Genomic DNA, 18,913 nt, shown 5'->3' with positions numbered 1-18,913 from the left:
GGCGATGACTGGCGCAGCGAGGAGCGCGCCTGCTGGCGAGGGGTGAGCGCGCGGGTCGAGGCCTTGGTACCCGTGGCCCTCCGCGATCGGGCTTCTCACGTTCTGCGGCCTCGTGTGGCGGGCTGGCTCGGCCGCCCGCACGCCTCTGGGGGCGCCAGGCCGGGCGGTCTAACGGCCGCACTCGTGCGCCGGGGTCCTCGCCAGGCGCTCTGCGCTCGCAGCTCCTCGGGAAGCCGATGCCGTTGGTCGGGTCAGGGTGTCCCGGGCTGGGCGCAGTAGCCGCGGGGTTGCTGGAAGCGGCTGGTGCAGTTTGCGGAGAAGAGGCCGCGAGGCATTAGCGCTGCGCGGAGAAGGGCAGCGGGACCCGCTCCCTTCTGTGGCTGTGATACGGCCGCGTGGGGGTGGAGGTTGGTGACTGGCCAGGGTCTCTTTCGGGGATGACCCTGATGTGTGTCTGTGGCACTCGTTGGCATGGCTCTGGATACAGAGTAGGGTGAAAGTCGGGACAGGAATTGGGGAGTAATAGGAGCCTATATAAGAAAAAGCCCCCAAAATCGGGACTGTCTCTCTAAAATTGGGACATCTAGTCACCCTAATACAGAGTGCCTGAAATAGGGCTGAGTTCTCCTATTTATACATCTTTTGGGACAACTTTTAAGGTTTCTCTCTGCTGTAGAATTGGTTTGCTCCATTGAGTAAATAAAGAGTTTTCTTATCAGATGTAACTGCCTGGGGCAATGTGTCAGGAATGTTTTGAATTGATAACATGGCTGATTATATCGTTTTGGAGGATGAGTTACTTAATATTTACTGCTTTTGAATGATTTAACTGTTTGCTTTGTTTTTTGAAGGGCACTTCATAGAAGTTCAGAATGGAAGGGGAGCTGAGATTGGCAACCGTAGACGATGCAGTGAAGTACCAACTCTTTCTGATACCTTGTGAACCAGGTGACCCAGACCAACACAGAGAAGTTCTTCAGCAGTACATTGAGAGGATATTGGTCCAGTTTGCACCAATATTAGTTTCTTATATCTGGCAAAATCAACCTTTTAATCTCAAATACAAACCTACTAAAGGTAAAACCACTGCATTTGTTTTCATCTAGTATAGGGTTGGATTTCCACCAGCTTAGTGACTGGCTACTATTAAGAAAATAAAATATGCTGGTGGTATTACTGAGTGATGTCTGTATATCTTTTTGGGCCCAAGAGGAGGAGAAACTGAAACTGTTATGAGTTAGTTCACTGAAAACTCAGTTTTTTTATAGTATTGTTAGTTTAACCCCTTTCCTTAAGTGAAAAGTTGCAAATCATTCTCCATATTTTGCTGTATTGGTACTGCAGTTATCACTAAGGTTGCCTACTGTTTATCTTGCTTTCTTTCTGTTTGATATTGCTGTTAACATCACTACTAGCACAAAACATTCAGCATTTCAACTACTGAGTCATGTTCTGTCCCATTTCTCTCCACCCCCAGTTATACTACATAATGCAGCATTTTTCAAATTGGGGTCCCCAAGGGTAGTCTGGGGGGCCATGGACCCTGCTGATCAACTACTCCCCCTCCCTCTATTTCCTGGAGCCTATTGAATCCAACCTAGGAGATTTTAGGTGCTAAAAGTTCAGTGGAGCTAAAACAAGTTCCCTGGGTCTGTGCTGCTCCTGGAAGTGGCCAGCACGTCCCTGCGACCCTGGCGGGGGTCTCTGCATGCCGCCCCCACCCCAAGCACCAACTCCGCAGCTCCCATTGACTGGAAACTGGCCAGTGGGAGCTGTGGGGGAGGTGCTTGTGGGCAGGGTCAGCGCTTGGAGACGCCTTTGGCTGCCCCACCTAGGAACCGCTGCCAGAGAGATGTGTTCTGGTTGCTTTCAGGAGGTGCCAAGGTAAGCGCTGCCTGACCAGAGTCCGCAACCCTCACCCCCTCCCATACCCTAGCCCAAAGCCCACACCCAGCCTCCTTCCCAGAGCCCGCACCACCTCCTATACCCGAACTCCCACCCAGAGCCTGCACTCCGCATCTCCTCCTGCCCCAGCCTGGTGAAACTGAGTGAGGGTAGGGGAGAGCGAGCAATGGAGGGAGCGGCGATGGAGTGAGCGGCAGAGGGCCTGGGGGGAAGAGGTAGAATCGGGGCAGGGCCTGGGGCTGAGCAGAGTGGGAGGAGCTTGGGGGTCCCTGAAAAATTATAAATCAAAATGGGAGTCCTCGGCTTGCTAAAGTTTGAGAACCACTGACGTAGTGAATAGATTGAAACAAAGAGGAGTCCGGTGGCATCTTAAATACTAACAGATTTATTTGGGCATTAGTCTTTAAGGTGCCACGGGACTCCTTATTGTTTTTGTGGATACAGACTAACATGGCTATCCCTCTGATACATAGTGAATAGATTGACTGTATTTTGCAGACCATTAATAGAAATCATACTGCTTAACTTCTTTCTTGAATTCTTTTTTTAATCCCTCCTCCCAGGAGATATCCCTGCACATATTGGTGGTGTGACTAAATTTGGGGATAATATTGAAGATGAATGGTTTATTGTGTACCTCATACGGCAAATAACAAAGAAGTTTCCAGAATTAGTAGCAAGGTACCTCTAACACATTTTCAGCGTTTTGTGAAACTGTAAATTAAAGACTTTTAAGCTCCTTCAGTGACAGCTATTGCTGTACTCTAAACCTCACCAGGATAATATTAGATTGCCTTTTCAAAAACACTTTTCTGTTGTCAAGATGGGGAAAACAAAAAACAAATAACTTTTCCTTCTAAAACAGCTTGAAAGTGTTAACTGGAGTCTTACCGTTTACTTTAGTACATGTAGGCTAGATCCCAGGTCTACGCTTAAAACGCTGAATCGGCGCAGCTGCAGTGCTTAAGTGAAGATGCTCCTGTGCTGATGGGAGAGCTTTTCCTGTTGGCATAGTTAGTTACCGCCTCGAGAAGGTGGATTATGTCAATGGGAGAAACTCTCTCATCAACATAACACTGTCTACATGAGGTGTTAGATCAATATAACTACATCACTCTGGTGTGGATTTTTTACACCCTGGAGCAACATACTTATACCAATATAGGTCTGTAGTGTAAACCTGGCCCCAGTGTTCGTGTCAGACATCTGAGTTTGTGAAGTATTTATTGAAAATAGAATTCACTGTATTTGCTTTGTACTAATGGTTTCTTGTCATATAGGAGAAAGTAAGGGAAAAGAGATTAGCAGTTGAGTTGCCCACTGTTTGTATGTTCAGAAAAGTACACAAGTAATTTGTCTCTTTTGCTGGTCTTTCTATAGACTGTTCATTGAGGGCCCAATTCAGCAAAGTGTATAATCATGTGCTTAATTTTAAGCACATGCATAGTCCCTTTCAACTTAGTTAAGCATGTGCTTAAGTGCTTTGGTGTACCAGGGCCTGAGGGAGAATATTAATCTCTGTAGTTTGAATTTTAGGATTACTATATAACAATATCTCCTTAATTTTAAATTTTACTCTCCTCTAGGATAGATGAAATAAAAGTGCCTTTTAGGGTGACCAGAATACAATATGGTTGGTGCTTGACATTGCAGCATCTGTGTGTAGAAATAATCTTCCCCCAGTCTTGTTCTTAATTGTGTTTCTATATAAACTGTTCTTGAGCATATTGCATGTTTCCAATGTTTTCCTAATACATGGCTCAAAGAAATGAGTCCTATTCTTGTTCATAATACAAATGTGACTAAAAGTTTTGCAGACCTCTTAACTTACTATCAGTGAAAGAACTCCTTCAAGTGGAGGAAACATTAGGTAACTTCCATATAGGAACGTGCAAAAAAAAAAAAAATCCTGGAAACCCTATTTAAGGCTGCTACCAAGTAAAAGGGGAAAAGCCTTTCCTAAAAGGAGCAGGTAGCTGAAACCTTTAACCATGTAATGGTATGTTTCTGTCTTGTTTTAGAGGATTAAGAGGGGAAAAAAAATCTTTAACAATGAATGTGGTTTTTTTTTTTTTTTTTTTAAGTGATGAAGACCCCTTTCACTGAAACAATAACTAATAATTATTTGTCATTGTGCTATACAGGGCCTTGTTTAATATGACACTGATTTCTATTTGGTTAGGGTTGATGACAATGATGGTGAGTTCCTGCTGATAGAAGCAGCTGACTTCCTCCCAAAGTGGTTAACACCTGAAAATAGTGCCAATCGGGTAGGTGAAACTGTCATGCAGGTGGGCAGGTGACTCGATGTATTGAGTTCATTGTAGTATTTTTTTTACCCCTGCAGACTTAAAATCAAATCCCATTTAAGCTACAAATGAAATTAGTTGACCCGTCTTATTCTCCTACCTCCTGTTGTACCAATTATATTAGACCAGTAAAAACCAGCAGGATCTTATTAAAGGGGACAAGACAAAGGTGCCACATTTGTTATGATAACAATTTATGACTAATAACTAATATCTTAATTCTTATACACACACATTATACCTATTACCTATATACACACACACACACACACACACATTCACATTATACCTAATACCTATACATACACACATTCACACCCACACACCCACATTCATCAGGTGTTCTGCAGCTGCTGCATAGTTACCAGTCCTGAAGATAGCTTAAGTTCATGGCTTGATTTTGCAGCTTGGGTTCGTAGCTTGTGGCAGCTAACTGGCCAGGAAAGCTGGGCACAAGGCTGAGCTGGATCTCTGTTGGGCAGGCACCGATGTCCTTCCATGTTGGCAGTAGAATGTTACCCAGAGTCTCTCATCTCACCCTTCTTTTTTTTATAGACTTTTAGTTTGGATTCAAAGTCTATAGGTCTTGCTGTGTCACGCTGCCTCTGGGTTTAGATTGATCACCCATCAATTGCAGGCGTGACTTTCAGCCTTGGACCTGGCTTTGATCTTCCTTCTGTTGTTCTGTTGTCCTTTTCTTTTTAGGGTGGATGCTTCTTACTTTGTTTAGGGCTGTTGTCTAGGTCTTCAGCCGTTGGTATTTGAACTTTATCTCATCAGGACAGGCTGGGGCTGGAGGTTGATTCCATCATTCATACATACCTCATTTACACATCTAAACTAAACTAATAAGGTTACAGCAGGGTTTGCAAAAATGAAGGTTGGAGGAAGCTTTTACAAAATGGAGTGAGTGTTTTAAAATGAGGTTTGAATTACAATATGGAACAGAAGTTATAGTGTAGGCAAGTGTAGTGAATGGTGAACAGAAGTTACATTAATAAAGTGAACAATTGAAAAAATTTCATTTATCAGTTCTACACTCCCTCGCAAATCCACACTTGGCACATTGTTTATAAAGGCATCTCTGGACTGAAAGAGAGTCTTGTGATCAGCTGCTTGATCTTTTTGACCACAGTCTAGCCTTCTTCTGTTCTGTTTTTTAATAACTATGGTTACCACGAAAAATTACTACAGGCTTAGCAGTTGAACACATCCAGTGCAGTTGAACATATGTGTTCTAACATCCCATTCATTTGAATGATGTTCTCTAGGAAACTGCTGTAGGATGTTTGTGAATTCTGATAGTTATGATGTAATTGGTTTACACTTGGTGTATCAGAAGGTGCAAATAAGAAGAAAGCCAGATTCATAACCTATACATGTCATAAAAATTTGTTAGTAAGAAATATTCTCTAGTAGTTAAACAAGTGTGATTACCCAGCATACTTTTTCCTCACAAAATGGTTCGCACGCACAGATCGTGCTTAAAATTTCTGTTTTACCTTTAAAGTTACCTGAACTTCTGGGTACATAATACCAATATTACATAAAACAGTATAAATACTGATGTAGCCTGTGTGTGGCATTACTGATATTATATAATCCGTAAATATAAGTGAGTGTCTTGGCAGCAATTAGTTTAAATGACAGGATGGAATGATACTTATTGGCAGGACTGTTTCTTCTCCTGAATGCTCTGTATTTGGAAAAAAACAAAACAAAACCACCCCACAAACAAAAAAAACCATGCAACCTTCTCTGGATATGTAGAGCTATTTTAGCTTCTTTACAAGGAGATCAAAAGTGCTTCGCAGATATTCAGCAAGGAGAGAGAAGTCTTCTCTGTTCATCAGATGGGGAAACTGAGACACAGAGCAATTACACAGCTGGGCAGTATCAGTACTGAGATTTGATCCTAAGCCCCCTCTGCCTCCTTTCTCTAAGTGAGGAGACCTCTGATAGAAGACCATTGTGCTGTTAAAGAAACTGAAATAAATTAAAAATTCATTTGACTGGACCTGTTGCCGTCAGAATTGTTCTGAATCAATGATTGAGTCACTGCAGCCTATGAGGCTCTCTGAATAATTACCCCCTTTCCTCAACTTCTGCTTCCTGCTCAGTTCTCTTCTCATACTCCTCTAATTTCCAGTGTGTTCTCTGTAGTTTGGATGAATGCAAAAAAGTCCATCTAATAGATAAATTCATTAATGTGCATATGAATATGGATTTTCCTTCTGATGTGCCATTTTGATCCTCTCTAACCGTCCCTTCTCATGGAGAATGTTTTTGTAACTGTATAAATTCACCAGTCATTCATTAATTTAAGACCAGTATGGAACACTAGCAAAATTTTGCCTAATGAACATGTTACATTTTGTCAGGTTTTTTTCCACCAAGGAGAATTGTGCATCATCCCAAAGCCAAAGACTCCTGGAGAAGAGCCTTGGCTACCTGCCACCAGTCCAACAATCCTGCAGGCGTTAATGCTATTGTCTGCACACCCAGATGACTTCCTGGCCACAAAATCTATTAGAGCAGCAGTATATAAACGCATCAGTGGGTATGTGGATTATTTTTTCTGATATTCTTTACCAGAATGTTCTGATACTGAGCTGTCTAAGGAACTTACCTCCCATATCTGAGTATCCATGCTATCTAAACCATTTTCCTGTTAACTATGATGCGATTACTCCTATCCTGACAAATATGTGCTAATTTCTTTGGCATTCTTATGATGGGGACCCTAACAACGCTAGCCTGTACACTATATTCTGATCTCAGCATTGACACCTCAGTGGGTCAGGGCTAAATGACAGTCTTTTACAAAAGGACAGCATTTCTTCATTCATGACTTCGAGGAAGGCTGACAGCAATTTGGGCCTTTCCATAAAAGTGTGTGTCTGGGCTCTCAGCTGGGAGACAGAAGTAGAATGTCCTTCAGACCATCAACTTGCATTCAGAAATGGTCAGCAAGAATCACTGGATTGGTGGTAGAAATTTCTTCACAGAAGCTGAGCAAATGACTGTAATTTGACTCCTCTGCTTATTACCAAGAAGCTATACAGCTAGCCTGTTAGGCTAGTTCAAAATGATGCATTTCCCCAAAACGGGGGGTGGGGAGTGGGATTTCATTGATCTTTGCAAAAAAGCTTGGCTATGCAAGTCTCTTGTAGAAACATTGCAGAAACATTATTCACTAGTATTCTAATTTGATTTCAGAGTATTTGAATAGTCTGGCATAATGTACATTCTGATATTAAATGAAAGAGGAAACAGACTTATATTAACTGGCTGGTCATGTCTTCAGTATTTTTTTTATTTTGTCTGCCACAGATATCCTGAGAAAGTCCAGGCCTCCTTTCACCAAGCCCACTGTTACCTTCCAGCAGGCATTGTGGTAGTATTGAAGCATCGCCCTGCACTGGTAGCTGCAGCAGTCCAGGCCTTTTATCTGCGAGATTCCATTGACTTACAAGCATGTCGCCCTTTCAAAACTTTCTTGCCCAACACACGTGTAATGACTTCAGTAAGTCTGCCTGTAACTTTTTGACATTCTGCTGACTGCTTGATTGATGGATGTACTGTTTGTTCTGTAATCATGTTAGGAAATGTATGGCTTTCAATTTTAAAACAATATGTTTGCTAATTAATTTTTCTTGAGGGCAGTCATGAATTATTGTTTGCCTTAGGAATGTTGTGTCTTACCACTATATAGTCAAACAATAATGGGAACTAGATGATTATAAACTCCAAAAAGTTTTGTGCCACTTTTCCCCAAAACAACCCTAAAATTAGAAAAAGTCTGCATTCCTTTTATCTATGCTTTCTTTCTCCTGCCCCAATAACTAGGAGAAACTCCTTTTTCAAACCTTACTGTGCAGGGTGGATGGAACTTTGCCACTCTTTTTCTTCCTTCCATCGCTCCCAACCCAAATCTTCACCAGAGTGAGGCCTTTCAGCAGCCACCTGCTGACTTTATTTATACAGTAAGGCCTCACTGAAATCATCCAGGTCCCAGAAGGAGGATATTGGAATTGTGACATAAAAATGGGGGGCAAATCACCAATCTTTAAGTAACATTGTAAGTGTTACTTTTAACAACTGCAGGTGTAAAATAAAATTCAGACAAAAGTATGGCTTTTTATTTAAGTTTGTATCTCTTCTAGAAAATCATGCTACAATATGTATATATATTTTTAATTTTGATATTTACAGGTCACATTCACTAAATGTTTATATGCACAACTAATGCAGCAGAAGTTTGTTCCAGACAGACGCAGTGGATATACATTGCCTTCCCCCGTTCACCATCAATACAAAGCACATGAGCTAGGCATGAAACTGGTAATGTCTTTTTTACATCTCCTACACTTAACGTTTTTGTTTTTGTTTTTCCCTCTAGTTCATATTTTTGGGGGTGGTTGAATCATTAGGTGTGCCTCTTTATTTTCCCCTGGCTTGCTTACAGAGGGAACTTGGAGCCAAAAAGCAACTTACATCCCCAAAAGGATGCTGTATCAGACAGCTGTAGAGGACTGTTTTTACAGATTGGGCACAAGTATTTCCTCCAAGTACTTTCTCTTTAAGCAAATCCATTCCTTTATCTCAAACTTTACTCTCTCCCCATCCCAATCTAGTTCCCAGCTATGCTTCTCCAAAGTCTTTAAAGAGAGAATCTTCCACTCCTCTTGCAGGAGTCTTGTCTGTCCTAGAAAAATAGGAACCCATAACTGATTACTAGTGCATCTCCTCCACTGGAAGTTGTACCAGAAAGATCCAGATATTCTTACCACCATGTTGTCTTCGTTGAAAAACTAGGTCTTATTCTAGGAAAATGGAAATGAGACCTTCACAAATATGAAAGATCTCCTTTGTCCTTGCAGCCCAGAAGAAATAGATGGGCCTCCTCTTGAAGCCTGTCAACACATCTTAATCATTTGTTAGGATTGCTGCTGAGTGTCATGGGCAGGGATCCTACTTTTCCATGATAAAAAACCCAAAATGCTCTGACTAAAACAAATCCCATAAAAATCTCTTTTTCTGTGATTGAAATGAATTCTTGAACTTTAGTTTCTCTAGCCACAATATATATAGATATCAGTTGAACACAATGCTTTATTGATATGTTTACAATTTTTAAAGTGACAGCCAAAGACCTGCCACCCAGGGCTGACAGTCCAAGCCCTACCTATTCTCCTGATTATCTGAATTTTTGATTATCCAATCTGGCCCCAGTCCAAATTACATCAGATAATCGGGGTTCCACTATATATATCTATATATATCTATATATATAGTTTCCCACAAAATGTAAAGAACTAAAGATTCTCTGGTTCAGAACAAACAAACAAAAAAAACCCCACTTTTTTCCCTGCAGCAAATGGATTTCTAGGATCCCTGGTCATGGGCCACCCCCCTGCTGTTCTGGAAGTTGAGAACTCTGCCTCTGCAGTACTCCGAGGCCATCATGTCCCAGGGAGCAGGCATGAAATCATTTATCTTGTGACAATGTCAGGAGCTTGCCGCTACTGAGTTCTCTGTGCAGTCATTTGAAGTGAACTTCAAGAAATGTGTCATATTTAAGAACCTGTGTTTCCTGCATCTCTTATATAGGCTCATGGCTTTGAAATATTATGCTCCAAGTGCAATACAGTTTCTCCTGATTCCAAAAGGCAAGTATTAAACACCCCATTTTGGGCTGGTTTCCTCAACAGCTTGAAGACAAATAATTATTTCAAGGTAAGGAACTGTCTCTGTCTCTCTTTGTATAACTCAGGAAAAACAAAACCAGCTTTCAAATTTCAGTCAGCATTTACAGCAGATTTTAGGTAGCAGCTGAGGGACATAATTCCTCTCATCATGAAAGATAAGCTCATGTCATGGGAGAGACCACTCCTAAATTCTGTATACAGTTTTTCATTCCCTTCCTCCACCCCACCAAATAGTTTAAAATAAAATGTCTTTACAAATGAAAAGACATTGTAGGATTTGGGGATGAGCTCCTACCTACCATGAATGAGAGGATAGACTTGAAGGAGGCCAAAATTACAAGTGCTGTTACATGCAAGTGCTTTTATTTGTATATATTGAAAACAATAATATGATATAGTAAATGTATAGGGAATATAGTTTTGTAATAATTTTGTTTCACAAATAAAATATACTTAAATTCCACACTTGGAATTTAACATCATGCACATTGATCCCTCTGGTCTCCTGCAGCTGATGATTTAAAAAAAACAAAAAAAAAACCCCAAAGTCTCTTAATTCTGACCCGTCATTCCTTGGCTTATAGTTTAAGTTGACAAGTCCTAACCTTTTTAGTATGTTTGCAAAATATTATTAAATGCAAAAGAAGTACACTCTTGCAACACCACACTTACAAATGTAAATGTGCAAACATCAGGAAATTCATCTGTGGTTCTCACAGCAGCTGTAACCCTGCCTCTTTTTTGTTATATATTAATATATTCAGTGTGATTGCTGCTGTGGGAACCATAACTTTGCATTTCCTGTTTTCTTTGTGTGTAAGATCAACTATATTGCTGCATAGCACTTTTTTGGCATGTTTTCTTTTTAATTCATGTGCTACTATTAGCAAAATGTATGCCCATTTTCTGCTCTCTACTTTGTGTATAAATGGGGAAAGTAGTATAATTTACATCATTGTTGCTAGAGAGACTGGGTGCACGAGGTAATATCTGTGTAATCTCAAAAACTTGCCTCTTTCACCACTGGAAGTTGGTCCAATAATAGATTTACCTCACCTGCCTTGTCTCCTTAGTATTCTAGGACCAACACTGCTACAATAACACTACAAACCACCATTGTTACGGTCACTGCTTAATTGTTCCTGTTTACTCCAGGCTGCACTAAGTAGGATTTGTTCCTAAAGAACCAATGTATGCAAACCAATAACTAGGGCCCTACCAAATTCATGGCCCATTTTGGTCACTTTCACCCTTACAGGATTTTTAAAATAATAAATTTCACAATTTCAGCTATTTACATCTGAAATTTCACAGTATTGTAATTGTAGGGGTCCTGACCCATAAAGAAGGGTTTTTTTGGGGGAGGTTGGGGGGACTACAAGGTTATTGTGGGGGTTTGCAATACTGCTACCCTGATTTCTGCGCTGCTGGTGGTGGCAGCACTGCCTTCAGAGCTGAGCAGCTGGAGAGCAGTGGCTGCTGGCTAGGAGCCCAGCTCTGAAGGCAGAGCAGCCGCCAGCAGCAGTGCAGAAGTAAGGATGGTATGGTATGATATTGCTACCCTTCTGCACTGCTGCTTACAGAGCTGGGCCCTCAGTCAGCAGCTGCCACTCTTTGTCCACCCAGTTCTGAAGGAAGCAGCGCAGAAGTAAGGATGGCATGGTATGGCATTGCTACCCTTACTTCACCAGCAGCAGGGTATGGGAACTGCTTTCAGAGCTGGGTGCCTGCTTACAGCCACCAGTCTCCAGCCCCCCAGCTCTGAAGGCAGCGCAGAAATAATGGTAGCAATACTGCAGTCCCCCTGAAAATAACCTTGTGATCCCCCCTGCAACTCCCTTTTGGATCAGGACCCCACAGTTTGAGAAATGCTGGTCTCTGCACAGTATAGGGTAAAAGCACACAAAAGACCAGATTCCACGGTCCGTAACACATTTTTCATGGCCAATGAATTTGGTAAGGCCCTACCAATAACTAAGCAAGGAAACTGCAGTGTGATATTCACCCTCATTTCACTACTAGTGGCAGTTCCTCTGGACACTGCTATGAAAAGGAAGTTGAGGGAGGATTTGATACACTAGTGTTGGTGACCTTTTTTAAATAGGGAGAACTGGAAGGATCTGCTAAGTACCTGGATCAGCTGCATATGGCAGAGAATTACTTTCAGCAGTCTGTTATCAAGCCTGAAAGGTAAGAGTTACTGTAAACTGATATTGTTAATGTCTGTATGTTCAATTAGATTTCATGTGATTTTACAGATGTGGGGGATTTTTTCGTTTAGCTCTGTTGCTATGAGTCCAGGTGAAGAAATCTTGACCTTGCTACAGATGTTGTCCTTTAATTTGGATGAACTTGAAAAAGAAGCTGCCAGTCTTCCCCCTGAGGATGGTGAGTGAAGGTGGTGTCATGGGAAATTAGGCACTGCTCTTTATATTTCTATAACAAATGGATATAGAAGTTCAGTCTCCATGTATATTCAATTTCAGCCTTTGTGCTGAGACTGCCACAAGCTTTTTTGTGATCTTGCTAGTGGAGAAAACTCTACTACTTTGGACAACCAGTTTTTCTGTAAGCCACCAAATACGAGTTGGTCTGTTGGCCCAGTGATAAAATGGTGTCAGAGGTATTTGTCAAGTGACCTCTTCCACTAACTCATTTTATAGCTTTTCTCATTATCAGACATTTCAGTATTTCCATATAAAGTATTTGTGATTTACAATAAGTAGGCATTGTGTTAACATTCATCTTGCTGATTAATATTTCCTCCATTTTAAGGTGACAGTATTCCAAATGTGATCTTGTAGGTTGACAAATATGTTCCCTTTCTGTTATTTCAGATGATGGTTGGTTGGAGATCTCTCCAGATGATCTGGATCAGATTCTGAGTGAGGCCTCAGGTAGAAATGAGTCAATTCCTCCCTCAAATGAGGAAGATCAGAAATATGATTTGGCAGAGGTCACTGAAAGCATGAAGGCTTTTATATCTAAAGTCTCAACACATGAAGGAGCAGAAACTCCATGGTATTTGTTTAAATATCTGGCATGATGTATGTAGTGCATTGCTCTTTTATGTTGTAACCCTATTAGTAATGCTGCAATTCTGGTAAGGATTCAGCTTTTCAAGCCAGCATAGCTAAGCTTGAGTGATTTGTTAATGTCACTAGAACCCTGAAACCAAATTACATTCTTAGTTTATATACACAACTATAACATGTTGAGCTGGTACCAGTAAAAATATCTGAACACTGTCTTATTTTCCAAAATTCTCACTTCAGTTTTATGTTTGAATCCTTTTTCTTAACTTAGGGTTCCTTGTGCCCATCACCATAGTGTGTGAACAACATTGGAGCTCTTTGGATTGTATACATCTGAGGATGGTTATCTTATTGTGTATTGTGAATTTTTCTGACCACAGAGAATTACTAAAAATGTCCCTAGTCAGGCTGCACATAGACAAAATTATAACTTATGGCTATGTTGGGAGCACCAGACCTCTTAAGATGAAGACCATATATTAGCATAATATCTTAGAATTCATAAAGATAAACATTCCAAGTAAGCAGTACAGAACAGCAGTGTGGTATCAGTGTGTAATACCTACTTTCTCATATCTAACAAAAATAAGGAAGTGCTGCGCATTCCAAAACAGCCCAAAGAGTGAAAAAAATCCTCACTGTAGGTGTGTCAGTATTTTCTCACTTGCTTATTTGACAGTAACACAGCTGCTAAGTTTCTTGTTACACTGAGCAAAATATTCAGCGTAAACGTTAACAGCCACCTCTTACTTACAAGTAAGTATAAGATGCAGTGGTGGTTTTGTTTCAGCATTATAGATGTTGAGAATGTGTAGCAAGTCCTTACTTTTAAGAGCTTGAGAGTTGGCTATTTTCAGTGGGCTGTTGTGAATTTTTTAAATAGCTACATTAATACTAAGACTAGAAGCATAATTCTACATATGAACATCTGTTAACAGATTTAGAGCCTCATCAGTTCCCACTCCCCTTATTTTTACCCACTTTAAAGTGTAAGAACTTGATTTTGATCATGTATGCAGATGTCTCACGCATTCAGAGAAGCTGATTTATTTTTTTCTAAGAGTCTCTCTCAAACAGTATTCTGATCTCGTATTTGGGTAAATCAAGCCCATGGGTGTTTTCCCCAGGCAGGTCTTCAAAGTCCCAGACATTCTCTTGAAGGTTGTGCATAGCATAGCATGCCTTCCCTTCTCCCCAGAAGAATACTGATCATGTCTTCCTTGGGTTGTTGGGCACGCAATTCAGCCAGAAGGGAGCAATGTGAGACTCTCACTATCCTCCTCACTCCATGTCAGCTTTTCCCATGTGCACAACTTTCCATATCACTTTCACCACCTGCTGTCCTAGGGATAAGCCCTTGAGCATGGCAGCGTATTGCACTGCCACTAGATCACCAGGCCAACACCCCAAACTTTTCACTCCTAATTCTGCCATGGTTGAAGCCAGATGTTCTTGCCTAAGGATACCACACCAGATGTACAAGAGAATGGATTTATGGAGTAATTGTTCTTAAATTTCAGGTCACCTGCTGAGGCCTGTGTCACCTTTGATGTTGACTCTTTTACAGATGCTTTAGACAGAATATTAGGTGAGATCTAGTTTCTTTATTAACATGCTGCTCTGTTTCCTGGCCATCCATATACATTGCATTGATTTGATTTGTATATAGGCGCAGACTCAGAAGAGCTGGACTCAGATGATCTGGATGAGGAGGAGCAGTTTGAGTTCTTGGACAGCGATGAAGACATGGATTCTGAAGCCCATGGTCAAGAGGAAAAGGCACTGCCAAACAAAATGATAGGAAGTCTAAGATCCTACATGAATGACATGGACTGTGAACTGACGCACACCAATGTTGGTAAAAGCTTCATCACCCCAAGGAAAGTGGTATGTATGCTTTGGGTTTTTGTAATATATCTCCTTCCGTGAAAGAGGAGGTTGGGAGTAGAATAATAATCTAAGCATACCTAGCTGATGCACATGCTCAGAGATCAGGAACTCTTTCCAAAGAAATATCCTATGTGCAAACAATGTGTGCTGTAGCTATATCACTAAACTGATTCCGTATATAAAAAAGCTAAACTTTTGGCTTCCACAGTAGCTTCAAATCCTGGCTTCATTTCTCCATATCCTTCTCTTGGGACTTCTTTTGCATGATGATTCTGATAGTGAGATTGTTTGATTCACTGGTCCCCAACGCGGTGCCCGCGGGTGCCATGGTGCCTACCGGGGCATTTATGTGCGCCCGCCTAATGCCCAGCAGGGGAGAGAAGCCGCAGTCCCGCACCTGCTGGGGACAGAATTCCGGGGCTGCAGGCTGTGGGCACAGGTGTTGTCAGTCCATGGCAGGCGCGGGGCAGTGGCTTAAGCTGGAGAGAAGCCACCGCCCCGTGCCTGCCGGGGACAGAGAACTCCGGGGCTGCTTGGGGCGGCAAAAAGTCAGGAGCTGGCCCTGGCCAGAGCCCTGCCTCTGGAGAGCCAGAGTATCATCCCCTGGAGCCAAGCCCAGGCTGCAGCGGCAAGAGGGGCTCCTGGAGTGTGTGAGGAGCCGGGGAGGGAGGGAAGCGAGGTCCAGGAGGCAGGAGAGGTCCTGCTGCCGCCAGCACTACCGCCACTGCTGCTGCTTTGAGTCTCCCCAGGGCGGCGCGGCTTTCACTGCCCAAGTGGGCTATGCAGGGCACCACCGGACTGGACAGGGGTTGCGGATCCCGGCTCGCGCGCTGATGGGGCGAGTGGCTGGGCAGCCCGAGCTGCCAGGGAGTTGCCCCCTCCTGCCCTTGGACCCAGCCCGCCACGCACCTCCCCTGCCTCAGCCCCGCACTGCTTGCCCCCAGCCCCCACCGTGCCAGGGGCAGGGAGAGGCAGAGCCCGGCTCTGAGCGGGGCAGCGGGGGATACTGCTCCACCGGGGAACTCCTGCGGCTCGAGCACCAGGGGGTCAGTGTCCCTCCTCTTGGCTCTGCCTGCACAGGGCTGGGGAAGCAGCTGTCAGCGCCTGCCGCGGCCCCTCTCAGCTCTTGCACCTCCCAGTCCCGCTCACAGCCTCTTCACTTGTACCTCCCCCCATTGCTCCTTCACCAAACCCTTTCCCCTTGTACCCTCCTTTCACCTGCACCTCTCCCTTTGTACCCTCCCCTAGCTCTCTCCTCCTGCACCACCCCCTTCCCCTGCACCTCTTCTCCCATAACCTTCCTGATACCCCCTCTCCTCCTCCACCCTCCTCTGTGAGTACATCACACCCTGCTTCTCTGCCAGTGTAGAGCCTCCAAGCACCCCCACACCTCTGCCTGAACCCTCTTTACTAATCCCCATCCCTTTCCGGATACAAGGTTTGAGGGTTAGTCCTTATGCCTTCCATGTGCATTTGGGTGCGGGTGGGACATACTGGACTTTACCTTGGCTTCTAAACTATCTGCTTAACTCACTTGTTGTGGGGGGTTTTTCTCCCCTGCCTTGATTGTGAAGAGGAATTCTGGTAGTTTCATAGATCAGTCTGTGCCTTCCCTGCTGTCTTAGTCAGGAGCTTCTACCACTATGGTTGCTTATCACCCTGTACCACCAGTGATTGTCATAAAGAACCTACATGTAATCAAATATTTGTCTTTAAAATTTACTCTATGTGCTACAGGCTAGTTCTGCTAAAGAACCTCTGTCTCGAGATGCTGACTGCGCCTTAGAAGATGATTCTGATGCAGGAGATACTGCTTTGACACCTGTGGATGTAGATCTGAACCTAGTGACTAACCTGCTGGAATCATATAGTGCTCAGGCTGGACTTGCAGGGCCTGCTTCTAACATCCTACAGAGTATGGGGGTGCATTTACCTGAAAATTCAGACCATAGATGCATTAATAGCAGGGCAAAGGATTAATCTGTTATCCTGGTTCAGAGGACAGTTTGTGCTTCTACTCCCATCCTGCAGAGTAGCAGTGGTATAGCAGACACTGTGAATGGTTTCAGTACTAAACACTTCAATACATTTTACATGGCTTTAGATGTGTTTACAAAATACTTACCTGATTGTCTGATCTGTTAAATGCAAAAAGTTGCCTTGGGAATAAAACAGTTTTCTCTTGTTCGAATATATTTTAGAAAAATTGTGAAGATTGTTCTGATTTGAATGAAAATTTCCTATGTCTATTATAAAAGCTGTGTATCCAATATAAAGGTCATCTAGGTGATACTGGCACCCTGGGAAGACTCCAGCTCTTGCTTTCTGTTTCTTTGGCACTCACAATTTTTTTGGCCCTTTTAGCCGTTAATAAATGTTTTATTTTAGTGGCTAAAATGTGGATGAGATGCAGATCCTCTTGAAATGCTGCTATGTCAAGAAGGATATACTAGATCACACACCAGCAGTAGTACCCTCTTCTGTCTTCTGCTTTTTGCTGTTGATATGCACAAACATCTGTCTGCCCAACAAGCATTCACTGACATACACAGGTTCTAAAGTACAAAAGCTTCAGTGTAAGCAGTTTTGATGAGTAGTGAAAACTATACATATTTCTTCAAATAATGGAGAATTGTAGATTTACCAGCCTGGGTATTTTAATTTTTCTATAAGCATTTTTCTAATTTATTTAAATAAAGATTTACAAAAGTACAACTTGGTTGCTGTAACTTTTTTTTTCCTTTGAAGTTGCACTTATTTTTCTCAGGGCAGTATTGGAAATCCTCAGAATAAAAAGCGTTTCTCAACACCGTTGTATTTGAAAGAAAGATTGTGACCAAACTTGGCTTTTGTTTATTTGAACTACCTACTACCTCAGGTGGCTGAAAAATGATTTAGTGCCAACAGTATCTGTATGTGGGCCCAATCTAAACAAGTCTGTCTTTCTTTAATAATGTTGGAAAACATTCAGCATTTTGTTTCTATACTGAATTGAAAAGCTTAATGTTAAATCAGTTAAAGCTAGGTAGCAAAGCTTTTAAGTTACGCATATGAAGACTATTATATTCCTCTAGTTATATTTCAAATAAATATATAAAAGGTTCCCCCTTCACTTACTTGTCAAGACTTTGATTCATTTTTCTGTGTAGTTTCCTTAACTGTTAACATAGGTACCTTAATTAGTGTAGGAAAAGCTCCACATTTTGCTTTGGAGATTAGTACGGTCAAATTCCCAAGAAAGCAGAAGCCCGAATTCCGGTCCTAGCAGACAAGTGAAGGCAGAACTGATTTTTAAGTATTGTTCTTAAATACATTTGAAAGTCTGAACATAAGTTAGTCGCTTGAAATTGCAAATAGATTTTTTTTTTAAAAAAAAAGTACAAAAAATCGCCATTTTCTTGATGCTAAAGAAGAGATTAGTAACTGGTTTCTATACTGCTGATGTTGAATGTCAAACCAGTATTCCAATCACCACCAGCAGGAGGCTTATTAGATCTCTGTTATAAGAGAGGCAACCTGTCCACTTCCCAGACCAGGTGAGTTGAAAGTTAGAAAATCTTTAAAATGGTTTAAATTGTCATACTTCCAGTGAAGTCACTGGCTGAGGCTCTGCCACAACCTTGCTGAGATACCTTGGCCTGTGTCTGTTTTCCCATGTGTAAAATTAATAGTTTGCCCACATTTGTAGAGTTTTATGGATCTCTGATAAGATGCTGTAAGTGCCAGAATTTTACTATCTGTACAGGGACAAGGTGAAAAATATCCTAAATTATTAATGGTCAATGTAAAACACAGAGCAAAACTGCTGCAGTTTCTTCTAGGCTCTCCTACTGCTGATTGTTTTGATTTTATCTGTCTTAGTTAAATCCCTGTCATTAAGAATTTTATTTATTCCAACCATTTATATTTATCAACTCTTATCTCAGGGTGTTGTACAATTACCCACATTAGAATTCAGCATGTAAGATTAGTTAAATGCTTTAATAAACATTGCCATCTTGCCTTTTTGACTTTTGGAATAATGTACTAAAGCATTTTTGCTTTTAATTATAATAGGATTTTA

General features: G+C 41.9%; 1 protein-coding gene across 3 annotated transcripts; it reads left to right on the top strand.

The window, feature by feature from the left end:
* Positions 1–38: 38 nt before the first annotated feature.
* Positions 39–18,211, top strand: ECD (ecdysoneless cell cycle regulator). Of its 3 annotated transcripts, none has more exons than XM_050959438.1 (14): positions 39–66; positions 852–1,077; positions 2,469–2,586; positions 4,088–4,175; positions 6,596–6,774; positions 7,548–7,740; positions 8,430–8,558; positions 9,828–9,953; positions 12,030–12,115; positions 12,207–12,313; positions 12,763–12,946; positions 14,481–14,548; positions 14,630–14,847; positions 16,588–18,211. In XM_050959438.1, exons 2-14 carry the CDS (start codon positions 873–875, stop codon positions 16,828–16,830), a joined length of 1,944 nt encoding a protein of 647 aa, XP_050815395.1. In that variant the 5' UTR covers positions 39–66; positions 852–872; the 3' UTR covers positions 16,831–18,211. The 3 variants fall into 3 exon arrangements, with proteins under 3 accessions (XP_050815395.1, XP_050815396.1, XP_050815394.1); XM_050959439.1 differs by lacking the exon at positions 39–66 and adding an exon at positions 106–245; XM_050959437.1 differs by lacking the exon at positions 39–66 and having other exon boundaries at positions 252–1,077.
* Positions 18,212–18,913: the final 702 nt, after the last annotated feature.

This window comes from Gopherus flavomarginatus, chromosome 6 (assembly GCF_025201925.1).
Source record: "Gopherus flavomarginatus isolate rGopFla2 chromosome 6, rGopFla2.mat.asm, whole genome shotgun sequence".
Lineage (NCBI taxonomy): Eukaryota > Metazoa > Chordata > Testudines > Testudinidae > Gopherus > Gopherus flavomarginatus.
Note: the sequence above shows the minus strand (reverse complement) of the source record. Positions and strands in the feature narration are given on the sequence as shown.

What these genes read in the sequence shown, in the direction of transcription:
- ECD (XM_050959438.1), top strand. Translation starts at nt 873, where the DNA reads ATGGAAGGGGAGCTGAGATTGGCAACCGTAGACGATGCAGTGAAGTAC. An exon ending in CTGAAAATAGTGCCAATCGG is followed by an intron (nt 4,176 to 6,595) that starts GTAGGTGAAACT and finishes ACATTTTGTCAG; the next exon opens with GTTTTTTTCCACCAAGGAGA. An exon ending in GTATATAAACGCATCAGTGG is followed by an intron (nt 6,775 to 7,547) that starts GTATGTGGATTA and finishes TGTCTGCCACAG; the next exon opens with ATATCCTGAGAAAGTCCAGG.